The sequence below is a fragment of the Mugil cephalus genome, chromosome 10, assembly GCF_022458985.1.
Source record: "Mugil cephalus isolate CIBA_MC_2020 chromosome 10, CIBA_Mcephalus_1.1, whole genome shotgun sequence".
Lineage (NCBI taxonomy): Eukaryota > Metazoa > Chordata > Actinopteri > Mugiliformes > Mugilidae > Mugil > Mugil cephalus.
The window spans coordinates 11,565,781-11,592,691 of NC_061779.1; the positions used below are offsets into that span (position 1 = coordinate 11,565,781).

General features: G+C 42.5%; 1 protein-coding gene across 6 annotated transcripts; it reads right to left on the minus strand.

The window, feature by feature from the left end:
* Positions 1-28: 28 nt before the first annotated feature.
* On the minus strand, positions 29-25,473 carry LOC125014474 (serine/threonine-protein kinase WNK1-like). 6 transcript variants are annotated; one of them, XM_047595555.1, is made up of 28 exons: positions 25,241-25,473; positions 22,227-23,472; positions 15,585-15,757; positions 15,113-15,333; positions 13,296-13,453; positions 11,732-11,820; positions 11,395-11,614; positions 11,186-11,287; positions 10,418-10,775; positions 10,210-10,301; positions 9,736-9,810; positions 9,350-9,385; positions 8,806-8,919; positions 7,772-7,851; positions 7,518-7,680; positions 7,313-7,429; positions 7,010-7,123; positions 6,869-6,917; positions 6,632-6,769; positions 5,595-6,532; positions 5,405-5,479; positions 5,181-5,300; positions 4,733-5,075; positions 4,127-4,304; positions 3,832-4,025; positions 3,567-3,734; positions 3,258-3,478; positions 29-3,155 (listed from the first exon to the last, which is right to left on the minus strand). In XM_047595555.1, the coding sequence occupies exons 2-28, from the start codon at positions 23,010-23,012 to the stop codon at positions 2,787-2,789; spliced, it is 5,691 nt and encodes a 1,896-aa protein (XP_047451511.1). In that variant the 5' UTR covers positions 23,013-23,472; positions 25,241-25,473; the 3' UTR covers positions 29-2,786. The 6 variants fall into 6 exon arrangements, with proteins under 6 accessions (XP_047451511.1, XP_047451507.1, XP_047451509.1 ...); XM_047595551.1 differs by having other exon boundaries at positions 3,258-3,481; positions 25,241-25,472; XM_047595553.1 differs by lacking the exon at positions 25,241-25,473 and adding an exon at positions 24,633-24,783 and having other exon boundaries at positions 3,258-3,481.
* Positions 25,474-26,911: the final 1,438 nt, after the last annotated feature.

The following is a 26,911-nucleotide window of genomic DNA, read 5'->3' on the forward strand; positions in this document are numbered from 1 at the left end:
TCAATGAAGACGACCGGTAAATCAGGACTTTTAATCGATATTATTTTTATTTGCTTTTACATTTTGTACAATGTGAAAAACATACACAAAACAGACACTGAATCACAGGAAGTCAGGAAGGAGGGATCAGAAGAAAGAGAACAACTGTGTGTGTGTGTGTGTGTGTGTGTCAGTAGCCTCCAGCAGTAAAGAAGACGTCTGAGATAATTACTGATAATAACAGCCGACTAGCACACGGAACGTAAGCTTTGTTGGGAGCTTGTGCTGTACAGTAGCCAGTCGTGAGTAGTGAGTCGTCACTTGTTATATTGAACACCAGGTAAGCCAGCATGCAGAACTCATACGTATGTCTTGATACTGAGGTTGTGCCGGAGATATTGATGAATGGCAATAAAACAGACTAGTGACACTCTCAAGAAGGCAAAGAAAAAAAAGATACTTAAAAAGAAAAAAACTGATATTTCAATATCAAAAAACATTGAAGTTGATAACAACCCTCATCAGCATGCAAATGTTTCCAATTTCCCCCTCGGTCCCTATAAAACTTTAAACATTGCATATTCTGCATTGCAGTAACTTATTTTTTTTCTCTAGAGAAGTTAAACTATTTCGTTCAATCTACGAGCAGGCGAAAAAGAGTCACGACGACGGCGGCATGGCACTCGCGTGAGGTGGCGAGACGAAAGCTGAGTCAGCATGACAACTTATAAACCTTTGCACAGCTCACTCGCCGCCCGAAAACGAGTGGTTTCCGTGAAACTGTTTAATGATAAATCCGCAGGAGAAAGGAAAACAAACACGGATCCGCGTTCCACGTGAGCCAAGTATAAACACACAGCTGATTACACAACGTAACTGTAGAGAGAAAAGAAACGGCTTCCACTTTCCCCCCGGTGTGCTTTCCCCGTTCTGCAGTCCTACGTGTGGCCTCTGTTTTCAGCGTCGCATGCTCTGAACTGGTCGTGCCGGGTTGCTTGTTTACATTGGATCTTGTTATCGGGTTTACTGCAGTACAGTCACGGCTACAGGACTAGATGAATGTGGAACTTGTCATTAGTGAGGATGCAAGGCACTAAAGTGTTCCTCATGTTTGCAGGTTAGAGTGCGTGTGCATTTAGAGTGGGTCACCACAAGCATACTCTAGTGACCGAGCATTACGTGAAAGCATTTACCTCACATGAACATATATACACAATAAAATAGAAAAAGGGGGGGGGGGGGCAGGGCAGTTATAGATAGAAGAGCTTAATAAACTGCAGGATTTACTCCTGCACAGTGAGAAGGATACCAATAACAACAACCCTGCAATTGCACTTTTTATATTCCTTTAACTACATGTTGTTTAACAACCTTTAATAATAATTACAGTGAAACAACATCAAAATCTGATGGCTGAATACAGGTCCATAAAGAACATTGTTGTTTGTTTTATTAAATATATGCATACAAAAACAGACCACAGAAAGAGAGAACCCCAGACACTTGTGATTTGAGAGGTCGCAGCTAAAGGTAACGGGTAGAAATATTTTTGTGATGTGAGTTTGCTGTTCGTCTGCGTACTGTGCACCACCAGTGTAAACATCTGGGAGAAGCGGGGACACACCTCTCAGAGTCAGAGACCTTCCTCAAATACTTTAATTTAGCATGTTTGTGATGAGCAGATTATGATCATTCCCAATGTCTCATAACTAAACACCAAGTCGTCCTGCGTCCATTCGGGAGAAAAAAACAACGAAAAAGACAAAGAAACTAAAAGCTCTGCAAAACACAGAGCTTATGATCTACAGCAGCGTCACCTCTTTAGTTCCAATCGGTGGTCAACACCAGGACAATTCTTCATGTGGCAAATCCACTCGGCTTACAACGTTTTGTGAGGAATGAATCTGAATCAGAGACAACTCAAATCACAATGACACCAGACTCTCACAGGGACATAAATATGTTAAATGTAGAATCATAACCCAGAGAAGACATTTCTATGTACAAAGACAATGTTTAAACGTGTTTGGGGATTAAGGCCACAGTTACAAGAGACGGTATCTACTTTTGCCATTATTGCGTTTAACTTAATAGCCACTGGGATGTATTTATACGGCAACGCTATCCATTATCCAGCCTAACTTACCAAGTCCTTCTTCTTCCTACGTCTACCCGCCACTTCATGTCTCCACCTGGGACAAACTGTCCCGCTCGCATGTCCCACTTCCTGTACACTGACAATCTCCCCTCGCCCGCTAAGACAGTTTAACCTACCAAGTCCCTCAACCAGGTTAACGTTTAGACAGGTGTGCACTTGTTATATTTGTGGCGTCTTAGTTTAACTCTCTTAAGTCCCGGCTTAGCCTCAAGTCCAGACCTGTCCCTCCCCACCTCCTCCCCTTCAAAGGAATGACGGTATTGCAACGTCTCCTCTTAAAAGACATCTTTGGCAGCTGTTGGTTAAGCCTTTGGGTCGATACATCACCAGACGCAACCAACTGACTCGTCACAGCTCGTTTTTTTTCCACAGCTAATGGCAGGGCTAAATGTGAGACTTTTGTGCTGTGGATGTGTATTGCACTCTCCCTCCAAATTGCCAGACAGACTCAGCTCTGCCTGAGAGGACTCAATCCACATAGGTCAAACTCTGTTACAGGAATAACACATAATATTAAAAGGTGAAATAAAACAGCACAATACCAAGCCAGTTAACCAGCAAACTGCGAAGAGAGGCTGTGGATCTCGATCAACGACTGTCTGACCTCTCTGCCCTGTGCGCTCCTCCTCCTCAGCCTGAACGGATCGGGCTACGTGGGCCTCAGGTTGGACCCGCCAGAGGCGGCCGATTTCTGGGGGGCCGACGTAGTTCCCATGTGGTAGCCTTGGTGCATGGACGCCGAGGCCGTCGTGGGCGGTTGGAACTGTGCCGGGTTGAGCATGTTGACTTGGCATGTGCCCGTGGGTCCTGCCCACTGGGAGGAACTGTAAGGGGCTGAGGAGTATCCGAATCCTGGGGCCACTGGGCCCAAGGAGCCTTTACGAGGCCCCAGAGGGACAGAAGGGTTGGCTGTGTTCGGGAGGTGAGTGGCGGTGGGGGTGGCGTTGGCGGGCGTGGGAAGCGGACAGAGGAACGCAGGAGCTGAGAATTTACGACCCATGTTGGCTGGAGGGATGACCTGTGAAGATGGAGAAAAATAACACGTAAATATTTAAATAAAACCATAAAAATCTCCAACGGCAAGATTAATTTTTTCACTCCAAGAATACTGAATGCCTACATCGTGTCCCAGGGCTGACTGCGCCCCAGATTTAGGACCTCTCTTGCACTGGGAGAGGTTGATGGCATCTCTGGCCCAGTTATCCACCAGTTGGTGCAGATCGTCAGTGAAGGTGCCCTTGCCCTTCTGAGACGCAGGAGGAGTGGGTCCGGTGGTCTGGGACAAGGACATCGAGTGGTTTGGGAACGGGCCCGAACCGTTCGTGGAGCTGCTCCCGCTGGCTGCTGTAAATAAACAAGGCGGGTGAGACGTGAGCGAGGTTTTCAGAAATCAATCCGAGCAGTCTGAAAAAGATGCACTTGCACAAACCTGCAGCGTAAGTGCTGAGGGCCGGCATGGAGGGAGAGGATGTGAGCTTCTGCTTGGGCGAGCTGCAGACTGCTTGACACGTCTCCGCTGACGTTTCTGAAGCCTCCGAAGTTGCGGGTGAAACTTGCTGTGGAGGCGACTCTGAACCATGACTCAGATGAGGTGAGGCTGGCGAATGAAATCATCGTCAGATTACACAATGGAGTAATAATCAGATAATGGGCAAGGACATATAAGATGCCATGAGAACCATCGCTGTCCTTACCCGAGTGTACGGGGCTGGGCTGTCCGCCGCTGCGAGACGACTTGTGGTTTTTGCTCTTGAGCCTTCGTCGACCTCCGGCCATGGCCGCCGCAGGCGAGTAGACAGACGGAGGAGGAGGTTTTCCCATCCGGGTGAACAGAGCCTCAATCTCCTCCTTCTGACGAGTCTGCAGGGCCTGAGTCTCCATCATGTGTCTGTGAAAAAAGACGAGCAGGGTCAGATGTTTTGAGCTGCGGAGGAATATTTGTGGGGTAAATAAGGCTAGTGTTGAAGAGTGCTGTGGTATGCGACATACTTTTCCCTCAGGCGGCTTATTTCTTTCTGCAAGGCTTCGTCCTCAGTTTCCGAGTCATCGTCGTTGTCGCTGCTGTAAAGGTTGTGTGCGTTATGAGGGTCGGAAGTTGAGGATGACGGTCCGTTCTGCACGCTGCTGGCCTGCGATGGACTGGAGCTCGGTTCTGAAGCTGGGGTCACTGCAGGAAAATAAACCCAGAATAAAGCATTAGAGCAAGATTTAACATGGATATTATACATCTGTCTTCTTCCAGAGCACTTAACACAATCTTAGGACCGAATCCAAAAATGATCTTCTGGTGTGATTAAACATAATGGATTATAAAGATCATTGCTCTCATTGCAGCCTGTAAACGCTTCCACAGAGTCCATGACTTTCTATAAAGACACCTCAGAGTGCATTATCCTCCTTAAAGCATCCCCACTTATCAGCGCCGCTGCAGTGTTAGCAGTGAATTAACTGGTTATGATAATTCAAGTACTAATTCTGGTTGTAATTCAGGCAACGTCCTGCGTAATGTTGGCGAGAGGCTGGTTTTACATTTGTTTAATATATGTAGCTTCTATTACTAAGATTTTGTTAATTTGCTGCCAGTCTGAGACGCACCTGTGACTGAAAATCGTCCCACTTTAGAGCCAGGCGGCTCAGATACGACACTGCTATTTGTTGACACCTGGAATCGTCCAATAGTGGTAAGCTGACAGGTAGGATCAGCAGAAGGAGGTGAGGCTCCATTCCTGTTGTCAGATTCACACGTTCCTTTGGACAAAGTGGACGATCGGTGGAGGGTATTTTCTGGACTTGAAGGGGAGGAGGAGGAGGAGGATGAGGAGGAGGAGGAAGAGGAAGAAGAGGAGGAGGAAGTAGAAGACGGCGTAAGGGAAGAAGAAGGAACAACGATGGGCGTATCTTGAAGACTGGTGGTTGCTCCGTCGGTTGCGACAGAGACCTGGGAGGGAGGAAGGAGATCGTTTTAATGAACTGAGTCAGACGTTAAAGAGGTTTAAGGACAGATTAACCACTGGATACATTTTAAGCTGCGTCTACAACTTACTTGGAAACGTCCTCGAGTGAAACCGTCTGCTGGGGCCTGGCCTCTGTTACTTCCTTGTACAGTTTCTGGACTCAGAGCTCTTCTCAACTGAGTGTCCAGATTACCCAAAGGTTGCTGCGACTATGGAGTCACGGAAACATATATAATATTATATGATGTGATATGACATAAGCAGCCAATATAAACCTACAGAAGTAATTGGGCTTGAGGCATGTACAATTTACCTGATTTGGTCCAGGAAATGGGGGCACAGAGTCAGAGGGGGTTGTAGCAGCTTGGTTAGAATCAGTTGGAAAACTCTAAAAAAAATATATAATATATAAATATAAGAAAAGAGCAATGTCTAAAATGATTATCATCATCGCAATAAACAGCAAGCTGGATTTATTTATGGATGTTGTATGATTCACTTACATTTGCCCTGGACTTGGTGGGAGGTGTGTGGGCATGTCCTGATGTCACACCCTGTCCTGGAGTGGTGGTGGAGACCAGCCCAGGTTGTGGAAGGTTCGATGGGGGAACAACTGCAAGTCCAGGTGGAGGAGAAGTCGTCCCCGCGGGAGGAGAGGAGGTCCCTGTGTTCTGACTGGGATCTAGTGAGGCTGAGGAGGCAGAGCTCTGGTCTTTGAAGAGGGACCGTAGTTTCTTATCTAGGGCTTGAATGTCGTCTCTGCCAGCCGCCTTAGTCTGGACCTCAGCCCCCTCTGACTCCCCAGACTGTGGCTGGACTTGGCTCTGACCGGGTACCGAGGTGGAACACTGAGCAGGGATTGGACCAGGCTGTGAGGCCGGGTGCTGTTGCGCATGGATGGATGAATTCATGGGATGAGAAGAGTTGGTGCCGCTGTTAAACGGCTGCTGCTGTTCAGATGAGGGGCCAGTTGCAGCGCTACTGGATGTACCGCCAGTAACAGAAGAGACAGGAGCACTGCTGAGCCCAGACCCGGGTGCTGCAGGGACGGAGGTCTGAGTTGAAGGAGGGGAAATGTTGGAAGATGACGGTGGGATGCTTTCATGGGTAGACTGGTGCGGTGGACTGGAATCACTGGGGACATTTTGGGACTGAATAGATACGGGTGGAGAGGACGCTCTCTCAGCAGAGTGGGGCGGTGAGGACGTTGCAGTAGGCGTGAGAGATGTAGTAGCGGTGGGAGCTACTGCTTCTGGAAGAGTCAGGAGGCTCTTGGACTTTGAGGCGGCCTCAGTGGAGAGGGCGGCACCTGGTTCTTGCTCAGAAGCTGGGGGGTCGACGGTGTTACATCTCTCCATACGAGCCTGCTTCATGGCACCAAATGCCTGCTGCAGAGTCCCAGATGGCGCAGACAGAGAAAGGCCCAATCCTGTTAAGGGAGCTAGAAATGAAACAAAAAAAAAAAAAACAGAAAGTTAATTATATGAACATCAGTTGGGATGAAAATGTGGAAAATGTACAAAACAAACATTTCTCTCACCAGGTTCATCACTAAAGGAGGTATTAGCAGAAGGAGCTCCAAAGAACTGTTCTCTAAGACGAGACTCTGGCACTGGGCTGACTATGAACCTACGTCCTGCCGAATGAACCACCTGAGCTGAGATGCTGGGGGCGATACCTGAGGAAAAAGAGAGGCCAAATGTGATATAAATATATATATATATAAATATAAATAACATTAAGCATTGTAAAGTATGTTTGTCTGAAGATTGTTAACCTGGCAGCATAGGGACAGACAGCTCGGGCTGTTGCTGGAGATCACTCATCTGCAAAGAGACACAGTGCCTTGAGATTCAGGACAGGTAAGGATGAAATAAATGAGATGTGGCTAACAGGAGGACGTGTAATGAAGGAGTACCTGGGGAAAGCCTTCGTTCATGCCCTCTCCTTTCTCATCAGCCATTTCTATGACTTCACGGACCTGCTCAATAAATGACTCTCGTTCATTTTCCAAGATGAACTCACTTGCAACCTGGAACGGAAAGAAAAGAGGTTCAGTTTCTGTTCCTTGTGCTCTTGGTTTTTGTTCACTGGACTTCTACCCACTTCTTACTAACTCTTAATGTTAACCATGCGGAAGTACAAACACCAACAGAAACTATGAGGAGACAGATACGCATTTTCTCGATGTTTAGTAAGAAAACAAAAGGACCACTCCTACCATGATCTGTGCGATCTCCTCTGGGTTATCTCCATCGAGGTCAAACTTGAAAGTCACCATCTTTCTGTTGTGTGTCTCTAGCTGGCACTCAGCCACTCTGTCTCCCACATTAGAGATCTGCAAAAGATTTATTTATGTTAGAAATGTCCAGTGACAAAGAGCTTCAAGGAAAGTATGAACAATCTCACTGATCTCAAATACGTACACTGAGAACGTTGAGCTTGGCCTTCGCAGACTTCTCGTGGCGAGAGCGGCTGCGTACAGATCGGCGTTGGTGTCGCTTCAGCGAGCGGCCCTCGTGGCGTCCCGATGACGTAGAACTCCCATCGTTACCGTCACTAAGACCCGACGCCGCATCTGAAAGGCAGCTGAAAGAGATAAAACTCCATAAATTAGGTTGTGCCACTTATGTCATACCAATTAAACCAGACTTCTTTTTTTTTTTTGCTTCCATCTTACTTTTCTCCAGATGGTGGCATGAGAGCCGTGGACCCCGGTGGCTGCTCTGCTTGTGTTGACTGAGGGACACTCACAGGCGCCTGAAACACAAATCATCCAGAAATCAAACATTTCATCTCCACAGCAGTTCTCTAAATTAAAAAAATTTAAAGGATTATTTCAGTAAGCTGCCACTGCAGACGTCGTTTCCATTCATTTAATTATTATTTGGTCGTTTGAGGGAAAAAAAAAAAAATGAACACATCAACCACCAGATGGAGCTGTTTAACCTGGTGAAAGAGAAATACTGTGGGTCACCTCTGAGTCAGAGTGTAAATGCTGCTGTGCTGTGGAGTTTTATTTGAGTTCTTTCATCATATGGTTGTCTGCGTCTGCTGTGCTTATGCAGAGATTAGTTATGTTTTATTAGGCTCTGTTCTATCAAGCTCTGGCCCTGAGGGGAGTTACAACATTGCAATAAAATGTCTTTGTGTGGGTAAATGCACACAAGCCGTGTTTCTATTTTTAAAATGACTAAAACCTTTTAGCTCGTAAGAATTCTTTACATTGCAGTCTTGGAATCCAAATGTAATCTATGCTAGATAATTCAGTTTGTGCTGGTATGGATCATGCAGGGTTACTGCCTACGGTAAATTATGCTAAAGATGTTCTAATACATACTCCTAACCACACAAGTTTATTCTGTGCTCTAGTAGAGTACCTGCAGAATAGAGAGGCATGAAGCCTGATAGAGGAAGTATAGGTGCTCTGCGTTGAGTGGAGGAGACAGGATAGGCGTACTTGGATCAGTGGCCCAAGACTTAAGAGTCATGCAGGAAACAAGCAGCATGCAGAAGGGGAACAGTGGGAGGAAAAAAGGGGGACAGTGAAGGTTTGCTCAGAGAAAAGAAAGAAAAGACAAACACTAAAATAAAAAAAACAGCATGACATTTATAATGTAACATGCTGGGGCCAGGAAAATGAATGAGTTTAAACAGGTGCAAGATAAAAGAAATGTGCGTGTTAAGTGTGACCAGGGGTGAAATGTGGGTCACCTGTAGCTGCTGGACTCCAGTGTGTGTTTGTGGTAGGGAACCGAGGCTGTCTGGGTGCTGCTGGGGGACGGACGACTGAGACGACGGGGGAATCATCACTTGCTGGGAGGGAATCTACAACAAACAGAGGGCAAAAAAAACACAACAGTTGAGATAAGCCGACACCATGACATTCACACTGATATGTAGGTTATTCCTAGAAAATCCAGTTTCTCTCTATCTACACTGAGATTTACTTTGGCTCCATGTCAAAAACCAAGTGTAATTACCTGTTGGAAGACAAAGCTGCAAGTATCTGTGTTTATCTAGTTGACAGATATCAGGTCTAAAGCGCATTTTAGAGGCATGTAAGTTACATGTCAATCCACACTGCACTTGTAAGTTCTTTCTTGCATACACCCACTACTATTTAATTGAGACTTACCAGAGCCTGCTATACAGATCAGAACTGACAGAACGTTTGTTTTGTTTCCTAGAACATATTATCTGAAAGACAGTGGGTGTATTTAAACGTTGTAGCAGGAAAATGGGACATTTTATCTACCTGAGGGGGTAGCGATGGTTGGTAGTAAAGTCCGTACTATAAGAAACAAAACATAACACAGGGTAAGAGTAGGAAACCTGAAGAGGGAAAGAAAAGAAACCTAGGGAAAAAGAAAAGACTCGCAAACTCTGGAGTATGAGCTTCTCAGTCACTGGAACCCAGCACAGACTTTAAAGATTAACTTAACGCCATCTGGAAATCATGTTTTTGCTGACTTTGAGTAGTTTAATACAGATTTGTGTGTTCAGTTGACCCTGACATACATATGTAGCAATATTCCCTTGGGCGCAACGTATTTGACCTCAGAGGAGTTCAGTGAAACGGTGCTTATCAGCTGGCGTAAAGTCATTCTTCAAAGACATTATGACATGCAGTATAAAATGTACCTGTGCAGGAGCCACTGGAGCAGACTGACTGGTGGGTGCAACAGGATTAACTTCAGGCTGCATCTGGGGTTGAACCTAATGAAGCAAAGAGAGAGAAACAAAAACAGACTAAGAAGAATGCAAACTACTACTCCGTGAGCGGAGAGGACTGTGTGGTACCTAAATGTGTAGAAGTGAACAGTTCAAACTTGTATTTTTATAGATAGAATAAACAGCTAATTCAGCTAGTGCCACTGGGTGCAACTCATACTAGCAGAGTGGGTGTTTAAGCACGTGCGGGCGTTGCTGCGTGTTGTTGTGAGGCCAAAGGTAGGTTTAGCAGTGTTAAGGATTGCAGTTAATGGGTAACTAGGAGGAAGGGTGAAGATGCACAACAATAAATAAACCAGTACCTAGTCTATAAATTGAATGTATTAAATATATTTCTTTTCAGGAAATAGTCAATACTCCTAAGATTAGGCATTATTTACATACCCCTGACAACTGCTGCTGTGTCTGGTCATTCTGCGTCTGCTGAACCTCTGAATGGATGGAAGAAGGGGGAAGTCTGTCTCCCATGTCCCGAGCTGTATGAAGAGACACTATGATTAACTTTTGAGAAGAACCTAAACGCAAAAACCAGTGTGCTGTCATGAAGTTCACTGTAAAGATACTGAACTATAAATCATCTTTGATGCAGTACCTCCAGGGTGCTGTAGCTGTTGGTCACTCTCAGGCTCTTCAGATTCGGGCTGGATGGTAGCTACACTCTGACCCTGAACTGGGACTTGCCCAGTTGACTGGGGGACATAATGGACCACTTGTGCCACACCAGTCAGCTGGGTGGATTGAGGAGTGCTGTAGTTGGATGTCTGAATGCTCTGCTGTGATGCTGGTTGCGCAGACATCTGTGTGCTGTGTTGGTTAGGTTGCGGGGAGACGTAAGAAGCAGGCTGGGAAACTTGCGGCGACTGAGGCACGTCCATGCTTGATTGTTGCTGTATTGGCAGTGTCTGGCTCTGCAGTTCTTCCAATCTTTTCTTCTCCTGATCTTCTCTGACCTTTAAGAGAATCACCAGCAATTATGTTAAAATCCCTTTAGGAGAAAACTTGTCAATATTAAAGGTTTGAAAAAGTGAAATTTAAGACCTTTTTAAGACCGTTACGGGTTAAATTTAAGACCTATGCAAAGTATGAAAAATAAGGAATATCTGAGACCCAGAATTAAAAAAAATAGGCCGGGGCCAGAGGGGGTCATACTGCAAATGAAGTGGTAGGATTTAAATGTAATTTAAGACTTCTAATGCAAAATAAGCTTGTATTTAAGACCTTAAACTGGGATTATCAAATTTAAGACTTTATAGGACTCCACGGAAACCCTGCTTATAGATCCTGTGACAGAAATACTAATCCAACCAACAGTGAACTTAACTGACATCACATACAGTTTACACAGTGAGCATGGACATACCTGCTGTCGCTGTGCCCTCTTGCGACTGATTAGAGATACCCTGTCCTTTATGGCCTTCGCGATGGTCTTGTGGTCACCTTCACACACATACCCCGACTCAACCTATAGCACAAACACATGACACAAAAATTAACGATGAACAAATCCAAGACTGAGGTAATGGGGCCCGTTCTTCATCCACATTAATGTGGTGTAAAAGTTAAATTCACCATTTCCTGAGCCACATCCTCTGGAACATCTTTGTTGAGGTCAAAAGAAAACTCAATTGCTTCGTTGTCTTTGTACTTCCCCTTGAGTTTTTTTATATCCTCAATCCTCAGCCACAGCTTAATAGCCTCCATCTCTCCGTCGTCCTCTTCTGCCAACTCCACACGCACGCCTGTTTCCTCTTGAAAGAAGGCATGGTTCAGAAGGTCCTTGATTGAGTACCTACGGAGAGAGAAAGACAGAAGGAAGGAACAAATGAAGACATAACATAAACTACGTGTTCTCCTCATGAGTCAGACGACCCTAAACTTGTTAAACGTTTCTTGTTTAGTTAGAGACCTCTCATCTTTGTTCTGGCGGATACATCCCTCGATGATCTCCTTCACTTCAGGAATGGCCACCTTGTCGAAGCTGCCTGGCTTCACCCCCTAGAGGAAACACAGAACCCAGAATGAGAATAGTTCTCCTCATTTGATCTTTTCATACTGTGGATATTACCTAAAACATGTGTCCCATTTTCAGTTCTGCAATCTAGCATCTGCTAAAGCTATAATCAGAAACTGATAATGTTCTTGGAATAATCACTGGTGTCTAATATAGAACGTATGTATGCGAAGACATGTGATATGTTTAGTGCATACAAGATGCCTCCGACATCACTGAAAGACGATGATTAGCTTATATGTCATGCATGATGTGAAATTACTCCACCTCACATTAGCGTAAATTGCCTATTGGATGAGTGTTGGTTTCCAAAGTAATTGTAATATCCTTAAACTAAGATTTTAGCTGGGCTGAGACTCTGAATATAGACTGCTAGTATCAAAATCTGCACGTACTTCACTTTGTTTGGTGAAGGTCAAACATCCAAAAGAAGCAGCACTGACCAAAAATTATTTTATGAAAGATGGAATGGGGGGGGGGCTACTTTGCAGAACGTGGAGTGAAACAAAGGAGTGCTAAGACAATGAAGGACAACTCATGGGAGGTGATGAAAATACCTGGTGCTACAGGAAAATGGAGGATTGGCTGAGAACTAAACAGTGCTGCTGAATGGTAGAAGGAAAATAACAGCCGCTCTCCCACAGGAATACTACAGTAAAACCAGAGCATGTGACACTACCTAAATGTAGGCTCAACAGCCCCAGCAGCCCTGACTCATCTATATTTGTGCTCTGCAGCATGAGCCAGTATTGGCTCATAAAGGGATTACTGAAGTTAACAGTGCAGTGCATACAAAAAAAAATCTCCTGCTCAATAATGTGGTTAACACTTCATTATTTGCATTTTGCAGTTAATGATAAACTGAATGTAGATTAAAAGGCACGTTTTGTCGATAACGCGCCGGAAATGGTCCGGCCTCGTGACCTGTGAGACTTCTAATAGCATGAGACGGGATCATATAAGAGACCATGCATTTAAAAGGTTTGCCAGACTCAACTGCTTGGACAAAACTAAAATGAGTTTTTTTTTCTTTCAGTTACTGCCCTTCAGGCATCATACCAAGCCATAATTATTAGCTGTTAAAAAGACAGCAGGACTGTACTTGTTCAGCTTATCACTTGCACTTCAGGCCTACAGGCGTTCAGGCATACACCTTACAATTCAGACAGAAAGCGATAGTAAAACAGTGTGTAAGTAAGTTGAGCAAAGGCGGGTTAATTGGCGTTAATGTTTTTCTGGTTGCAGGTTATCTAGATTTGCTGATGCTTCAGAGCGACTGGAAACCATCTGGGACACACAGGTATACAACAGCAGGGGACAGAGATGCGTTAGACGGTAAAGAGGTGTCAGCAGGAATATAAAGTTATTCCAGAATGGGACACTAGTCCCCTTTGGCACATGGGAAAAGGTGAAGGCAGGGCAGAGGGGGGGTGACATGGACGCTGAGAAGAATACTTACGCTGGTGACTCTGCGGTAGATCTGTGCAGCGTTCTGGCACTCTGAGTAAGGGTACTCTGAGGTGGCCATCTCCAGCATGCACATTCCAAAGGCATACACATCCACTGACTCGTCGTACTTCTCCTCATACATCTCAGGCGCCATGAACTCAGGGGTACCTTAAATCAAAACAACTATTCAGAACTCTCGTACTCCCTTACTGATTGAGTGGGCTTCTCACAACCCATTGCCCCTCTGCTCCTCCAACCCCTGACGGGTTGAGGAAGAGGAGGATGAGAAGAGTGACCAGCCTGCTGACAGCTCCTGGTGTAGGCCCTGCGAGGTGAAAGTTGGAAGAGAGAGAGAAAAAAAGAAAAAAAAAAAGAAAAAGGGAAGGAAAGCAAAAAAGAGACAGAAAACAAAAAAGGAGGGAGAGGATGGGTTCAGTTAGACTGCAGAGACGAAAGCACGTGTTTGTCTGTGTAAGACCTTTAAGTTTTGGGATGGAAGAGTGACCGAGGTAGCTAATATGCAGAACACACTTTTAAGCCAGTGTTGTTTATAATGGTCAAAATAGCTCTGAAATGGGACATTTCAGCCTAAATAAGTGAATATAGTGAAATTTGACGCCAATTAGATCCGTAAGGAAATTCTGACTAGCTATGGAAATGACTTGTCAAGACCTTACCTTACAACCACAATAGCATTTCCTTTCTTTGGGCACTCACCTTTTGAAGTGTCACTTACCATCTCTTCTGCACCTGAATGAGGAAAAAGTGTTACGGTCAAGGCTGAGAGAAGCGGATCCCATAGCTAGTTACAGTGCTCCAGCTACAGTGTGTCCCTGCACATCAGCCTTGTCCTATTCATTTATTATTTTACATTCAATCTCAGGTCTTACACAGAAAAACTCTTTGGTTTATTTGAATGTAATTGTTTTTGGTATGGATGTGTATTACAGCACACTGTCAGACTTACCAGGCCCATAAAAGATCATACTTACTCAATGACCAGCAGTACCCTATTCATTCCAAACAGCAGAATGGGGCACAGCTGAGGCTAGAGCCTACATTTTAAAAACATACCCAAGAATGTGAAAGTAAAAAAAAATAAATAAATAAATAAATAAAACAAAGCAAAAAAAAAACAAAACAAAGGTAAAGGCTGACAGAGAGAAAGTGGAGAGAGCTCCCTGGACACAAAAAGATTCTGCCGTCCTGTAATATTTTAAAAGACAGTAAGAGACAAACACTAGGAAAAAAAAAAAAAAAAAACCTGTTGAGGCAAACCCATAGAAAAGAGATGTTAAACATTATCGGTATAACTGGCAAACAGACCACATATTTCCAAACCACAGAACAAAGACCAGTCTAAGACAGAAGTAAAGGCCATACCTTTAGACATGACCTGGTTAGCCTGCAAGAAGGCATGACAGCTATTATAATGATATTAATATTTAACAATAGGAGAAATGTAAGGCGCTACTTACATTCAGTAGATGCCTGAAAAAAAACTCTCTCTTTTTGGAGAAACATAGAACAGAAATACTTTGTGCAGGGACCATACTTGATAAAAGTAACTGTGTGACTGCAAAGAGAGAAAGCGTTGTGGTTATCTGCCTAAGATTACCACAGTATATGGCCTCCATTTGAGCTGTGGTTTGAGAGACAGCTGAAACGCTGTGGTCTGTTTTTGAACCACATCGTCAGAAAGACAAGTCAGAAAAATACCTTCTTTAAAGACACCATCATTTTACAAACAAGCATGATACCATAACCTCAGAAAAGTCCACTGCAGGACAGGGATTTTAGGAGGTAGAAGTGACTTCGGGTTCGTACCTATAACACTCTTGGCAAAGGATGCACGCTTAAGCGTGGCCAGTCCCAGGTCTCCAATCTTGACGGATCCTGTCGGGCCTGTGATGAAAATGTTGTCACATTTAAGGTCTCTGTGGATTATCGGAGGAGCCCGAGTGTGGAGGAAGTGGAGCCCCTTGAGGATTTGTCTACACCAGCTCCGCAGCACTTTAATTTTCATCACCTTGAACCTCTTCAGATATCTGCAAGAGAAGACATCATGGTTTTTAAAAACTTTCATGTTTTTATTTTAAATTGCAACAACATTAAGACATTTTAGAAATTTGAGGAAAGTACATCGTCACTTCATACAAACAAATCTTCACTTTTCAAAACATAAGAAAACTACAGACATTTATAATATAGGACGATCTTATTAAAAAGCACAGTCCTTGTGGTATATTGTATATGAGCGCTACATCGATACATTCATTTAGCTCGGTTTGAGACTCACGTTTTGAGCGTGCCAGAAGTCATGAGTTCCGTCACCAATACAATACACTTCCTGCCTTTGCAGGGTCCCTCCCAGGAGTCGTAGAAGCGAACAATGTTGGGATGCTGCAGTCCTTTTAACATCCCAGCTTCCTCCTTAAAACGCTGCCGTTCTGTCTTTGTTAACTTACGATCCTACAGGGAACAAAAATTTTGCACAATTTAAATACATGTCATGTATATACAATATTTCAGAGTACTGGAAAGGTAATTGGTGACAATATGGCATGGAGAAGATGATCAACACTGATGGCAAGGTTCTCCTCTATCGAAGGTTAGTTCTGAAGTTAAACGTTATTATAACAGAGTTCTTCCTGAAACAATTTCTTTCTACATACAGTTGGGGATGTAGGAATGTGGCTCTATTTCCTCTGGCAGATGACTGTAAACCAAAATGAATGTGTTAAGCTCAGCCCTTGATTCCAAAGTAACCAAAAAGAGAAAAGACCAACAGCTGACTAACAATTACAGAAGATGACTATATCGAACATAATAATCAAACCACAAATCTGACCGCTCTTCACAAGTCTTCAGTCGTACAAACCCATTTGTTAATGTTAGAAAAAAATTTTCACAACCATGCATGTAAATTGATAGTCATCAGAATAAACACTGTATAGTTGCTCATAACATCAATAATCACAGACAACAATGAATACTCATATTGACCTATAGCGCACTTAAGCCAATGCTGCGTTCTCCAGTTCTAGACAGAGTTGAAAAATGTCTGGCAGCTGCGAGGTTGTCAATTAATCACAGTGATATGTATGTAAAGACAGGACTGCCTGCCCAGTGGAATTAAACATGCCATAAACAGACTACTGCGCATTTAAGGATTGGCATAAAGGCCTTTTGTAGGTCCTGCATATGGACAAAAAAATTCTGGAACATGCATAACCACCCTTCTCGAGTTTCCTGAGCAATTTCTAGCATGACCTACATTTACAGCATGACTATGAGGCATCAGCTCCATACCAGCCCAGTGAAGCACCGCAGTCAAAGACCTCCCTTGAAACCCACAGAAACCTGGCACCGGGCCAGGCTATTCAGAAAATTCAGACCATTTGTGAAGGGAGAATGAGCTTTTGAGGTTGTGAGTGTTAGCGTTAGGAAACTTTGTTATCTTGGACGTTTGAGGCCAAATGTCTGGGGCCAGAACTAAAGTTGAAACCTCTTAATACCAATGACTAGTAGCAAGAGATACACAAGGTGAGAGGAGTCAATGGCAGGAAAATGGGAGAGTACTTGGACCAAGTGACTCACTTTCCAAAGTATTTATCACGTGGGGCATTGATTTCTTCTTCTGGACACCATGTCAAAAGAGTTATCCACAGCAGCACTCCCAGCTTTAGAACTACAAGGCAACACTGTGTCAGATGGCCGCTCCTCGCTTCAAGCTAAAAACCAACGGCAGTATTTCCACTGAATGAATGATGTCAAGTTCAACTGATTTAAAATTCCCTTTAAAGTCCAGACTAGTTTAAAACCCTTTTCCCAGTAAGGGAAAGGATATTCATCTGTTTGAGCCTTTATATACTATCAGAAAGTAACTGAGGGGACATCTTGGATGGTTTAACATTTAGTTCACTACCTTGACGACCATGGTTTTAGTACGACTTTTAGTTTCTTTACTGTGGATTACCACCATCGCCTGTCTAATGAAGGCTTAATGTTTAATAATGTTTTCTTGCCTAGGAGGCCATTACTGGGATCATCTTACCTCACCCCAGCTCCACCTAGGCTTTGCCCTAATTTAGACTGTTATTGTTATTGTTATTATTATTATTATTTCTATTATTGTTGTTGTCATTGTTAAACCTTTACTTATACAGGTAAATCTCATTGAGGCACAAAGACTAATTTTCAATAGAAACCTATTGGGGAAAAAAAATCAATATAAATTCTTTCAAAGTATTTTAGGTGTTTCCACATCCAAACAATCTATTCCAAATCCTGTTAGTCAACACAGTGCTGATCTCTACAGTCAGACATTACGCATAGTGTATATGAAGTCATGATCCAATGCTTCAGTGGCACGCCTCTTCACAGGATTGGGTAGTTTGTCATCCCAGTTAAAACAACAGTTACTCAATACAAACTGATCAGATCAAAGTGATTGATACAAGTCAGTTGATATCCCAAACGAGTGTGGCAGAAGACAATCTGATCCCCACAATTTATACACGTAAAAACAAAACCGTGAATGAACAGAATAAACTCACTGGGACTAAGACTCTAAGAAATTGCTACCTAGCTCTGGCTATGGTCCAACATTTCACATTTTGAAATCTGAAGAGTGCAGCAGAGTTTATGGCACTGAACATGAAAAGGGCTGGGTGATTTTGAAGAAGAATTCACACGATGTGACATGTGACGTTATCACAAAACAGTGACAAAGCATAATTGCCTACGTACCTGAGCAACTATGCAGCTTGAGGTGTGTTCAGACAATCTGAATCATATCGAATGTCAGTATGACCAAAGTTGAGTGTAAAAAGACTGCTTCTAGGCAAAGGGGAATCATAAATAACCCAACAATCCTAAAAATAGACTGATCACGCTAAGGGCTGGCTCTGTCAGGTCCTCTCTGAGGTTGACACTGAGGACTAAATGGAGTCCTCCTGCTTACACTGGTTAAGATTTGGGTAACGGCTAAAACCAAAGACACAACGTTCTAAAAACATTCATCCTAAATGTTACTCGGTTTTAGCCCAGTACATCAATCTGGACATAAATGTTTGTTGCTCCCATGACACTGTGACACATGGGAATGAGATCAAAGATCACAGAGACCGACAATCAAACTGTCAGGAAAAGACTAGATGACAGATCGAGGCCATGTCATAGCTACAAGTAAGATTATTTTTATGTTTATGAAGGGACTGAACAGAACCAGAAGTATTCACATGAAATACTCTAAAAAGAAGGAACATAATGAATACTGAATTCCAAAAACAACAAACTAAACAAGAAAAGGTTTTGCTCTGTGACTTAATGCTTTGCCTGTGAGATTTTGCCAATTTGTGTAAATCTGAAGTTTAAAAACACTTTTTTTTTATTCCAACAAGAAAGGTGACTACACAGTTTTCATCTGGAAAAGGTATATTAATCCAAAAGCTATGTTGATTTGGGGACACTAGAAGTACAGTGTTTCCTGACCAATATGGTTCAACTGACTTACGTATACAATTTTATCTAGTTTGGACAATCCTGTAGACAAAGCTTGTAATATATGAAACAACTGTGGTCACTTCCACATCTGTGAATGTGAACTTATGTTAAGGAATATTCAACATGTCAGAAAGTACAATAGTCAAAATCTGAGTGAGTCACTGAAGTCGTTGAAGTCTCAAAGGTCAGAGCATTCCACACTCTTACAGTCAGAAGGGAACCAGCATTATGCAGTTAATCTTATCAGTTCAACTTTCTGCCCTTCTTCTAGAGCTATGTGCTTTTTGTTTAACTGGTCTAACAGCTTCATCCATCAAATCTTAGATAGCACATAGCTGAATGTCATCTGTAACTTTACCTCAGTTTTTTGAGGAATTTTATAATGTATAATATTTAACTTTATATATGATTCTTTCCAGATATGTCACACCTAACAATCTAGTAACAAATAAACAACTGAAACGTGAGATCTTATTGCCGGTCATTAAGCGTAATCACAGATGTGTCACTATGTTACACCAATCTATGGTTGGGTATAGTGAGTCACTCCCACTGGATGCCAATGGCCAGCTGGACAGGACAGTCCGAGATAGCTATGTAGAGGATGTCTAGGGTTCTCTTCCTCATCTTTCAAAGTTTGGCTTCGGAAAGCGCTGTTGAGGAAGGAGGTGGGGTGGCGAGTGGAAGGATGACATGTTTGAAAATGGATGAGTGAGCAAGAAAGGGAGGTTCCTAAATGTATTCCTTTTTTTTCTCCCATCGACTTCCTCTCTGTGCTGACCTACTTATTGTTCAGACATGCGTGCAATGTGAGACGTGAAAGAAATGTGTGGGTTCATGGGTGGGTGAAAAGGGGGGAACGCCTTGAAATTCTTAGACGATTGTGGACAGATGGCCTCTCAGGCCGAATGAGCCTAGTCCATTTTATATAAACGCAGGACACAAGCTTGTTAGGCAAACTTGCTAAATAACTTGAAGGAAGTTCATATGTTCATACGTTCAGGCCCAGAAAAAAATCTCTTCCTTATGCTTATGCTTTTAGTCCCCTAAATAAGTAGAACTAATTTCCTGAAATGGCCACAGGAAAAACAATCTGAATACCTTTGGATCAACCTTTCCAATTTTGACCCACATTAGAAAATTTCACAATATTTTTATGGTTTTCCTAAGTGGAACAATTCTTGTGAGGCAGGGCTATTGGTTTGGCAGCATTTTAGACATTTAAGTAAGATTAAGGGATCTTATAGTGGAAAACCTGCCAGACCTGTTTTAGAAGCAAACAGGCAAGCTTTGCCATTACTTCCAGCTGATACCAAATTCCCAGTGTACAAGTGGCAAGCCTGATTAATTTGTGCATCACTGATTCCATCATCAACAGGAAACAAAACAAGAAGTAAATTGACTACATGAGCCACTACTTCTTTCAAAACAGCACAAACTGCATTTTCCACATAACTTAAGGTGAAAGGTACAAAAAGCAATTGAAATACACTAAGAAGTTCATATGTAAGTATGAACATATGTAAACTAGAAGAAAATGATATTTTTCAGATGCCGTTTGACAAAATGCGCCTTCAGAATGTATGGGGAATTAACACTTGGATGATCACAGGACTGCCTTTAAGGCCTGAGACATGTGACAGGGGATTTCATGTGTAGCTAAACCGTTTCTAACCCTGAAACTCGAAAACTGACAGAGGAAGGAAGAATAACGACAGTGTCTGGGCACACGTTAACAACCGACCATGTGCCTGACATACAGCTTGATCAATTTATATAAATCATAAATCGCGCTTCTGTACCGAACTCAGAAAAAAAGATCCTGTGCTTAGGGTATGTGAGCATAAAACTCATTATCATAACATTGAATGCATTCATTCTCAAATAAGTTTTCTCCTGCCTTTTTAAACTGAACGTCAAAAAATCAGAAGCATTCGTCATCATGTTCACTTATCAGCAGTTGCCGGCTCAAAACAAACTGATCAATAACATCAAGGAGCCGCCTCACACGTACATTAGATATCGCAGTGTTTCATTTTGTATTAGTACTCATGGCAACAAAAGTACAATGAGCAATAATAGTGACATATTAAAAGATATTTAATTGCCAAAAGCCTGACGCTTTCGTCAGTAGTTGGCAAATAATTACTATCAGGTGTGTAAGTAAGTAATTATCTTGAGGTCAAACGAAACATAGAGATAACACTGTAGTTTAAACCATCAAAACATAAATGTATGATAACTCTCAAGATTATATGAAATAAAGAAAAACAGTTCAGAGGAGAATGAATGTATGAATATATATAAGGGAGTTAAAAGGCTGGGAGGTGGACCCATATTCTGAAGCAGGTCTTGGCAGGTCAGCTTGCTGTGCTTCACACAGGAGATTCGTCTGTGAGGAATGTGACCCATTTTACATTCACACAAGCATTCGGAGCAGTGACGCACTGAGCATGCGTGTGATCTGGTCTGCATGAGGGGGAGGGGCATGTGTCTGTAATCTTCACATTGTTCTGAAACCAGCGTGCCTGTGTAGCCGTGGCTGTATCTGTTGCAGTGCGAGGCCTATTGCTCCCATGACGAGGTGAAAGCGTGACTGCAAGAGCAAACATTCATGTGGCGAACGAGGTCAAACTTTGCTGTGGGTCATTGGGATCCAGCAGAATTACAAGATTAGTATTTTTAAGAAAATCACTGATGTTCAAAGAAAGCTTCACAAAAATAAAACTAGGTCATGACTGCTAAAAATGTGTTTTAAGAAAGTGGAGCTCAATCATCGCCACAGTAGCCCCTCGGTCTAATGATTCTATTGAGAGTATCTGTAATTATTTAAAAGAGTGGTTAATCATTAATCTTTTCTTTTGCTGACAAAAATTTGTTTCACTTCAGCACTCCTAAAAAATAAGTTTCCAGTGGTATATACCATGTCCTCTGGCAGTGTGGAAACTGGCAGGAAGTGATATATTTTAACTGCAGTGTAAAAGTCTCACCTCACCTCAGATCTTGCCCCTGGTAATTTCCATTGTGTCTAAAGTGTTAGTCATAAAATGATAAACGTGCTCATAAACACACATTGACAGCTGTTGGTACAATGCCAATATCTTAGAGTCAAGTAGACATTTTTTTTGTCTGACACACTGGCTTCGTCATGCCAACCCTTACTGACCAGAATGGACAGCACACAAAAGCCAAACAGGGAAATGAGAATTTTTTTGTTGCTATTGTCTGATGACAGATGCAGTATGAAACAATCAAAGAGGAAATGCTGGACAAGCCTGTCTGAGGAAATGACAGGGCTATGGCTCAGGTATCAGTATGAAAGGAGAGTATTTGGTTTAATACAGGAATAAATGGACAGTAAAGCACTGAGGCTGGCACAATGCTGACATAAATGAAACAACGTAATAAGAACAATGGTTGCACATTTTCATACCTGCAGCTCACACCAGGCCACCTCCACTGTTGTCTCAGTGTCCAGGCCCTTGTAGACGGTCTTGAAGGAGCCACGTCCGATTTCAATGTCAAACTTCAGGAAACGTCCATCAGGTGATGTTCCCACAGCTTTGATTTCTGCCTCTTCGATGTCATCTTGCACTTGTTTCTCAGCTTGTCTTTGCTCTGCCTCTAGTCGGGACTTATTGGACTCCTTGTCTTCCTCCTCCACCTCTCCTTCTTGCGGTTCCTTCACCTCAGCGGTAGTTTCAGGTTCTGTTTGGCTCGGCAGTTCTGTTCCTAAAGATGGTGTGGAGCGGGCTGCCACCACCTCTCCATCATAGATATCTTGTACAACAGCAGGCTCCTGCTCTGAAGGCACTATATCCTCCTTTGCCAGTTCAACAGCTTTTCCTTCACATGTTTCACTATCAGCAGTCTCCTCATTTTTAACTAAACTTGGTTCAGGCTTTGGCAAGTTTGTAACGGCAGCCTTTTGCTTCTGGGGGACAGCCTCTCGTGGCTGAACACGTTGAGGGGCAGGTATGGGGATCTTGCTGGGTAAGGGAAGGGCAAGTGCTGTAGCATTGGAATCACTGATGACACTTCGACGCAGAAAACGATGTTCCTGGTTACAGCGATCACGCTCCATGGTGTGATGTCGCCGTCTCACTTCCGTAGGGCGGCATTCACCAACCATCGAATCTGAACCCGAACTGGGGCCATTTCCACTTTTCTGAGGGGGAGCTAGGAACTTAACCATTTTGTCGTCTGGCTTTTCCGACATCCCACCACCCACACTGAGAGCAAGGGGGTACAATAATTGAAAAATTAAAATAAGGATACTTCCATTTCTGCTATATGGGCTTATAAATACAGTTTCTGTCTGTGCTTTAAAACTAAGAGAACGAGAGACAGAAAGACTCACAACTTCCACCTCCAGTGGTGCTTTGTTATTGCTCAAAGACAGTCTTTATATATATACAGTGCCGGGATTGGAGGTGTAAGATCGGAGGTGTTCTCTTGTAAATGGAAAAAGATTGAACACCGCAGCAGAACACAGAGTGCTGATGTTGATACACAAGTCTCTTTAAGTCCACACCATCCATCCTGTAGGACACGGGATACAGCTTCTTTCAAGCATAAGGAATCACTGGTGAGGAACAAACACGCACAGGCACTAAACTTCCTAGTGCAGGCAAAGGTGGGATGGGCAGGCAGTCTGAATTTGCTCTGGTCCAGTTTCACTGCAAGAGAAAATAGAAAACAAACACCGTCTGACATGTTTCAAAAAGTAACCAATACTATGTCAAGTGTCAACAAGTTTTGTGAAGGAGCAGCCTAAGTCTGTGCAAGTAGAATTTACAGTATACATAAAGTGCATAGCCAGAAACATTATGAACTAACGATTCAGACTGTTGACTGTAATGTGCATTTCCAGTGGAGTGCATTAAATCACCGTCATTTATAGGTTAAAATTTCATTGTGCCTGTCCTTAACATTCCCCCCTTTCTCTTAAGACCACCTTGGCCAAGAAAATGTCATGAAGGCCATGTGTTTGACTTCAAGTAGTATTTTCAACACTGGCCAGTCAATGTACTATTCACTGATTTATTTAGAAGCAATTAAACATATTGCAATAACAACAGCATGTTAAACTGTGTGATGTGGCACAAAACTCAAATACAGCCTTTCAGAATAACTGACTGAGAATTTAATGTCTAACATTTATCACTTTCCTAGTCTCCAGCTTAAACAAGCAAACACATATGCTGTCATTCACAGGTTGAATATAATATCAATATGTGAATTACATGAATTACTGAATTAAATTTCAATCATTAAAGCTGCACAAAGCTATACACATTTAACTTGTTTTTTGCCCAGTAATAAGTCATAATTCTGCATCCCGACCTCTGTTATAGTGCTTCAATTAAGTAAAATAGCTGTGACAATCTTGTTACTTATTCATCTGTAGCCTGTCATGGTTACAGCCATTACCAGCCAAGGCAACCATAATGTCACATCCAAACCGGATAATGTTAGCTGCGACATCCTGACAAATAAAACAAAACGGCAGTGCGAATGAACTAAAAACAAACAAACAAAAAAAGGATAACACCATTTATAGCTTACTAATTTTTCCATCGTCTTATGAGTGACAACATGGCCATCTGAAGTGGCAACATCGACCACAACCTCACAAAACAAGGGGGATCGGTGGCTCTTTGTTAGAGCAAAGCTAGCTGGTTAGCTGTCGTCGGCTAATCCTTGAACGATAACCAACGATGACTAATTTCCGCGTCACATCTTTTAAAATGTATCACCCATGCTGTGATTCAGCTTACATTTTCAAAGTATGTCACTTGGAACGCACAGTTACAATGGCACAGTCCAAAGCCTTTACCCCATCCAGGTCTTGTTTCCATCCCCGAAAGATTAGCATCACATCGGATACGTTCGTCCGGTGCAACGCCGGTTGGAGATCTACCAGGGACGTAGAGCTAACGGTAGCTAGCTGGTTAGCCACATAGCTACCGTTAGCTAACCAGCGAGCTACCTAGCCAACATTAGCCACGTTCCTAACTAGGTGGGCGGCTAGGTAGCTAAAATTGGCTATGTGGCTAGGCAGCTATGGCTAGGCGGTAGGTAGCTAGGCGGCTAGGTAGCGAACGTTAGCTAGGTAGCTAACATTAGCTATGGGGCTAACTTTGCCCACCTAGGCGGGTCTTGCTAACGGCCTACATAGCTGGACCCTCCTCCTGGCTGCCCCCATTCAAATTAACGTTATCTCAAGCGTTAATAATATTAAAGCTGACTTGCCGTCATTAAAATCATAATATCAATCACTGGTTTACACCAACCATTCATAGTAGGGTAGCAAACCATCTAATGTTGGACATAATTTATTTGTGATAGAGTTTAACGTTCAGGTGAGTCTAATTTTGTTGGGAGTTGTTAGCAGTACAGACTTAGCTTCGGCTGAGCGGAGCCGGGTGGTTGATAGCGACCTACCTCAATATCGTATCCACAACACAAGTCACGGTCAGTGGCGTTGAAATTCTCCTCACCGCGTGGATCCGTCTTCATATATATGAAAGGGACCGCATGTACATACTCCACATGTTTGTAAGTGTCAAGCAGGTAATACGTTTCCCAGTCTGTGGACGCCGGAGTTTTTACCGTCTGGTTTTCAAACCAGCGGCGCAGAAGCTACAGATTGAAGAAGAAACGTCTTTTTCCCATCGCGCCTGCGCAACACAGCAATGACCTCATAACCATAACACAGCACTTTGACGCTGCTGGTGTTGGACTTGACCTTCTTATTATGGGTTTGTTTTAATTAACAACGCCTACCTACCGCCTAATTATAGGTGATCAAAAATATTACAGGATATCACATTTCTTGTCTCTCTTCTACAATAGATTGTGGTTGAGTGAGTGACAAGCCCTCGTGTCTATCCTGAATGACTTGATTTTGAACTGATTTTGTTTACAAATGATTTACAAATGGCATACCATGTTTGACCTTAATTGTTGCAGTTGTTGTTGATATGTTCTTGAACAAACAACAGGTTAACCTGGCTATGATTTTGTACCTAACTATCAAACATTTATCTAACTGGAATTTTGTATATTTGTACAACAAATGAAAACCATACCATACTCTTTCTGAAACACAAGTTTACTTTCTGCCAGCCCTCACATGCATGCATGTTATTAAACAAAAATGGTATGTTTTATTTGTCTAATTTCTATCGTGCTATAAGCGTAAAACAATAAACAACGTTGCAATATGTCATAATGACTGTATAATATAGTATAACCATGTTTGATATATGCAGAAAAACAGTGAATTGGATGGAAAAAAGAAAGATATCAGCAGTTTCTAACGAGTTCGTAGTTGCCCTTTTCGTACATGTTAGCACTGCCCCCTGCTGGTATTTGTTGACTAAATGTGCCAAAATGTTCTGCTTTTATGACACAATAAACTGCAGTCTACCATCACAAACAGCCGTTACATTGTAAATATCAAAAAGAGAAATACTCCATTAAATGGTGGCATTTGGGTGCCTGACCTCAACATTTACTTTCACTTCCTTTTTTTTCAGAGCTTTGTATGTTGTCAGCATTTATCCTAAATGAAATGACTTGATCGTGAATTAATGTGACAAACAAATTGCTAAATAGCTTTTATATTTTTAAATGTTTTGTCAAACATAAAAGACAGTATGTTTTATCTTTTGTTCACATTTCACTTTCAGGTTGTATCTTTGCTGTCGAACATTGCTTACTGTGGTCATTTTGGGGATTTTCGGTTTCTTTCTTTTCTTCTTTCTTTCAAGTGAAGCAGGATGTGGGCAGGGATGTTGCTACACTTTCAGGGATTCAATAAAGATATTTTTTTACACACATAAAATATTTTCTCATATTCTTGGTATTCATAATTAATACAATGCAGTTTCACTCTCATTTAATGCAGATTTATCAGCATTTCTTCTTTAACAATAAGTGTTTTATCTATTCCAAATCCTGACATATGTGTTTGTTGAGAAGTACTAATCTAGTTATTGCTCTGTCAATCTCTTGTTCAATTTAAGAACTAAATTGAACTATTTTAATAAAAAATAAACACTTATTATTAAAAATAAATTAATATACACTTGAAAAAGAAACAAAAGACAG

Excerpts from the sequence above, each read along its gene's own strand:
- LOC125014474 (XM_047595551.1), bottom strand. The coding sequence starts at position 23,012 with ATGTCGGAAAAGCCAGACGACAAAATGGTTAAGTTCCTAGCTCCCCCT. Across the intron at positions 9,811-10,209 it reads CACAGCAGCAGTTGTCAGGG|GTTCAACCCCAGATGCAGCC; the intron begins GTATGTAAATAA and ends TTGCTTCATTAG. Across the intron at positions 6,533-6,631 it reads CTCCTTTAGTGATGAACCTG|CTCCCTTAACAGGATTGGGC; the intron begins GTGAGAGAAATG and ends TTTCATTTCTAG.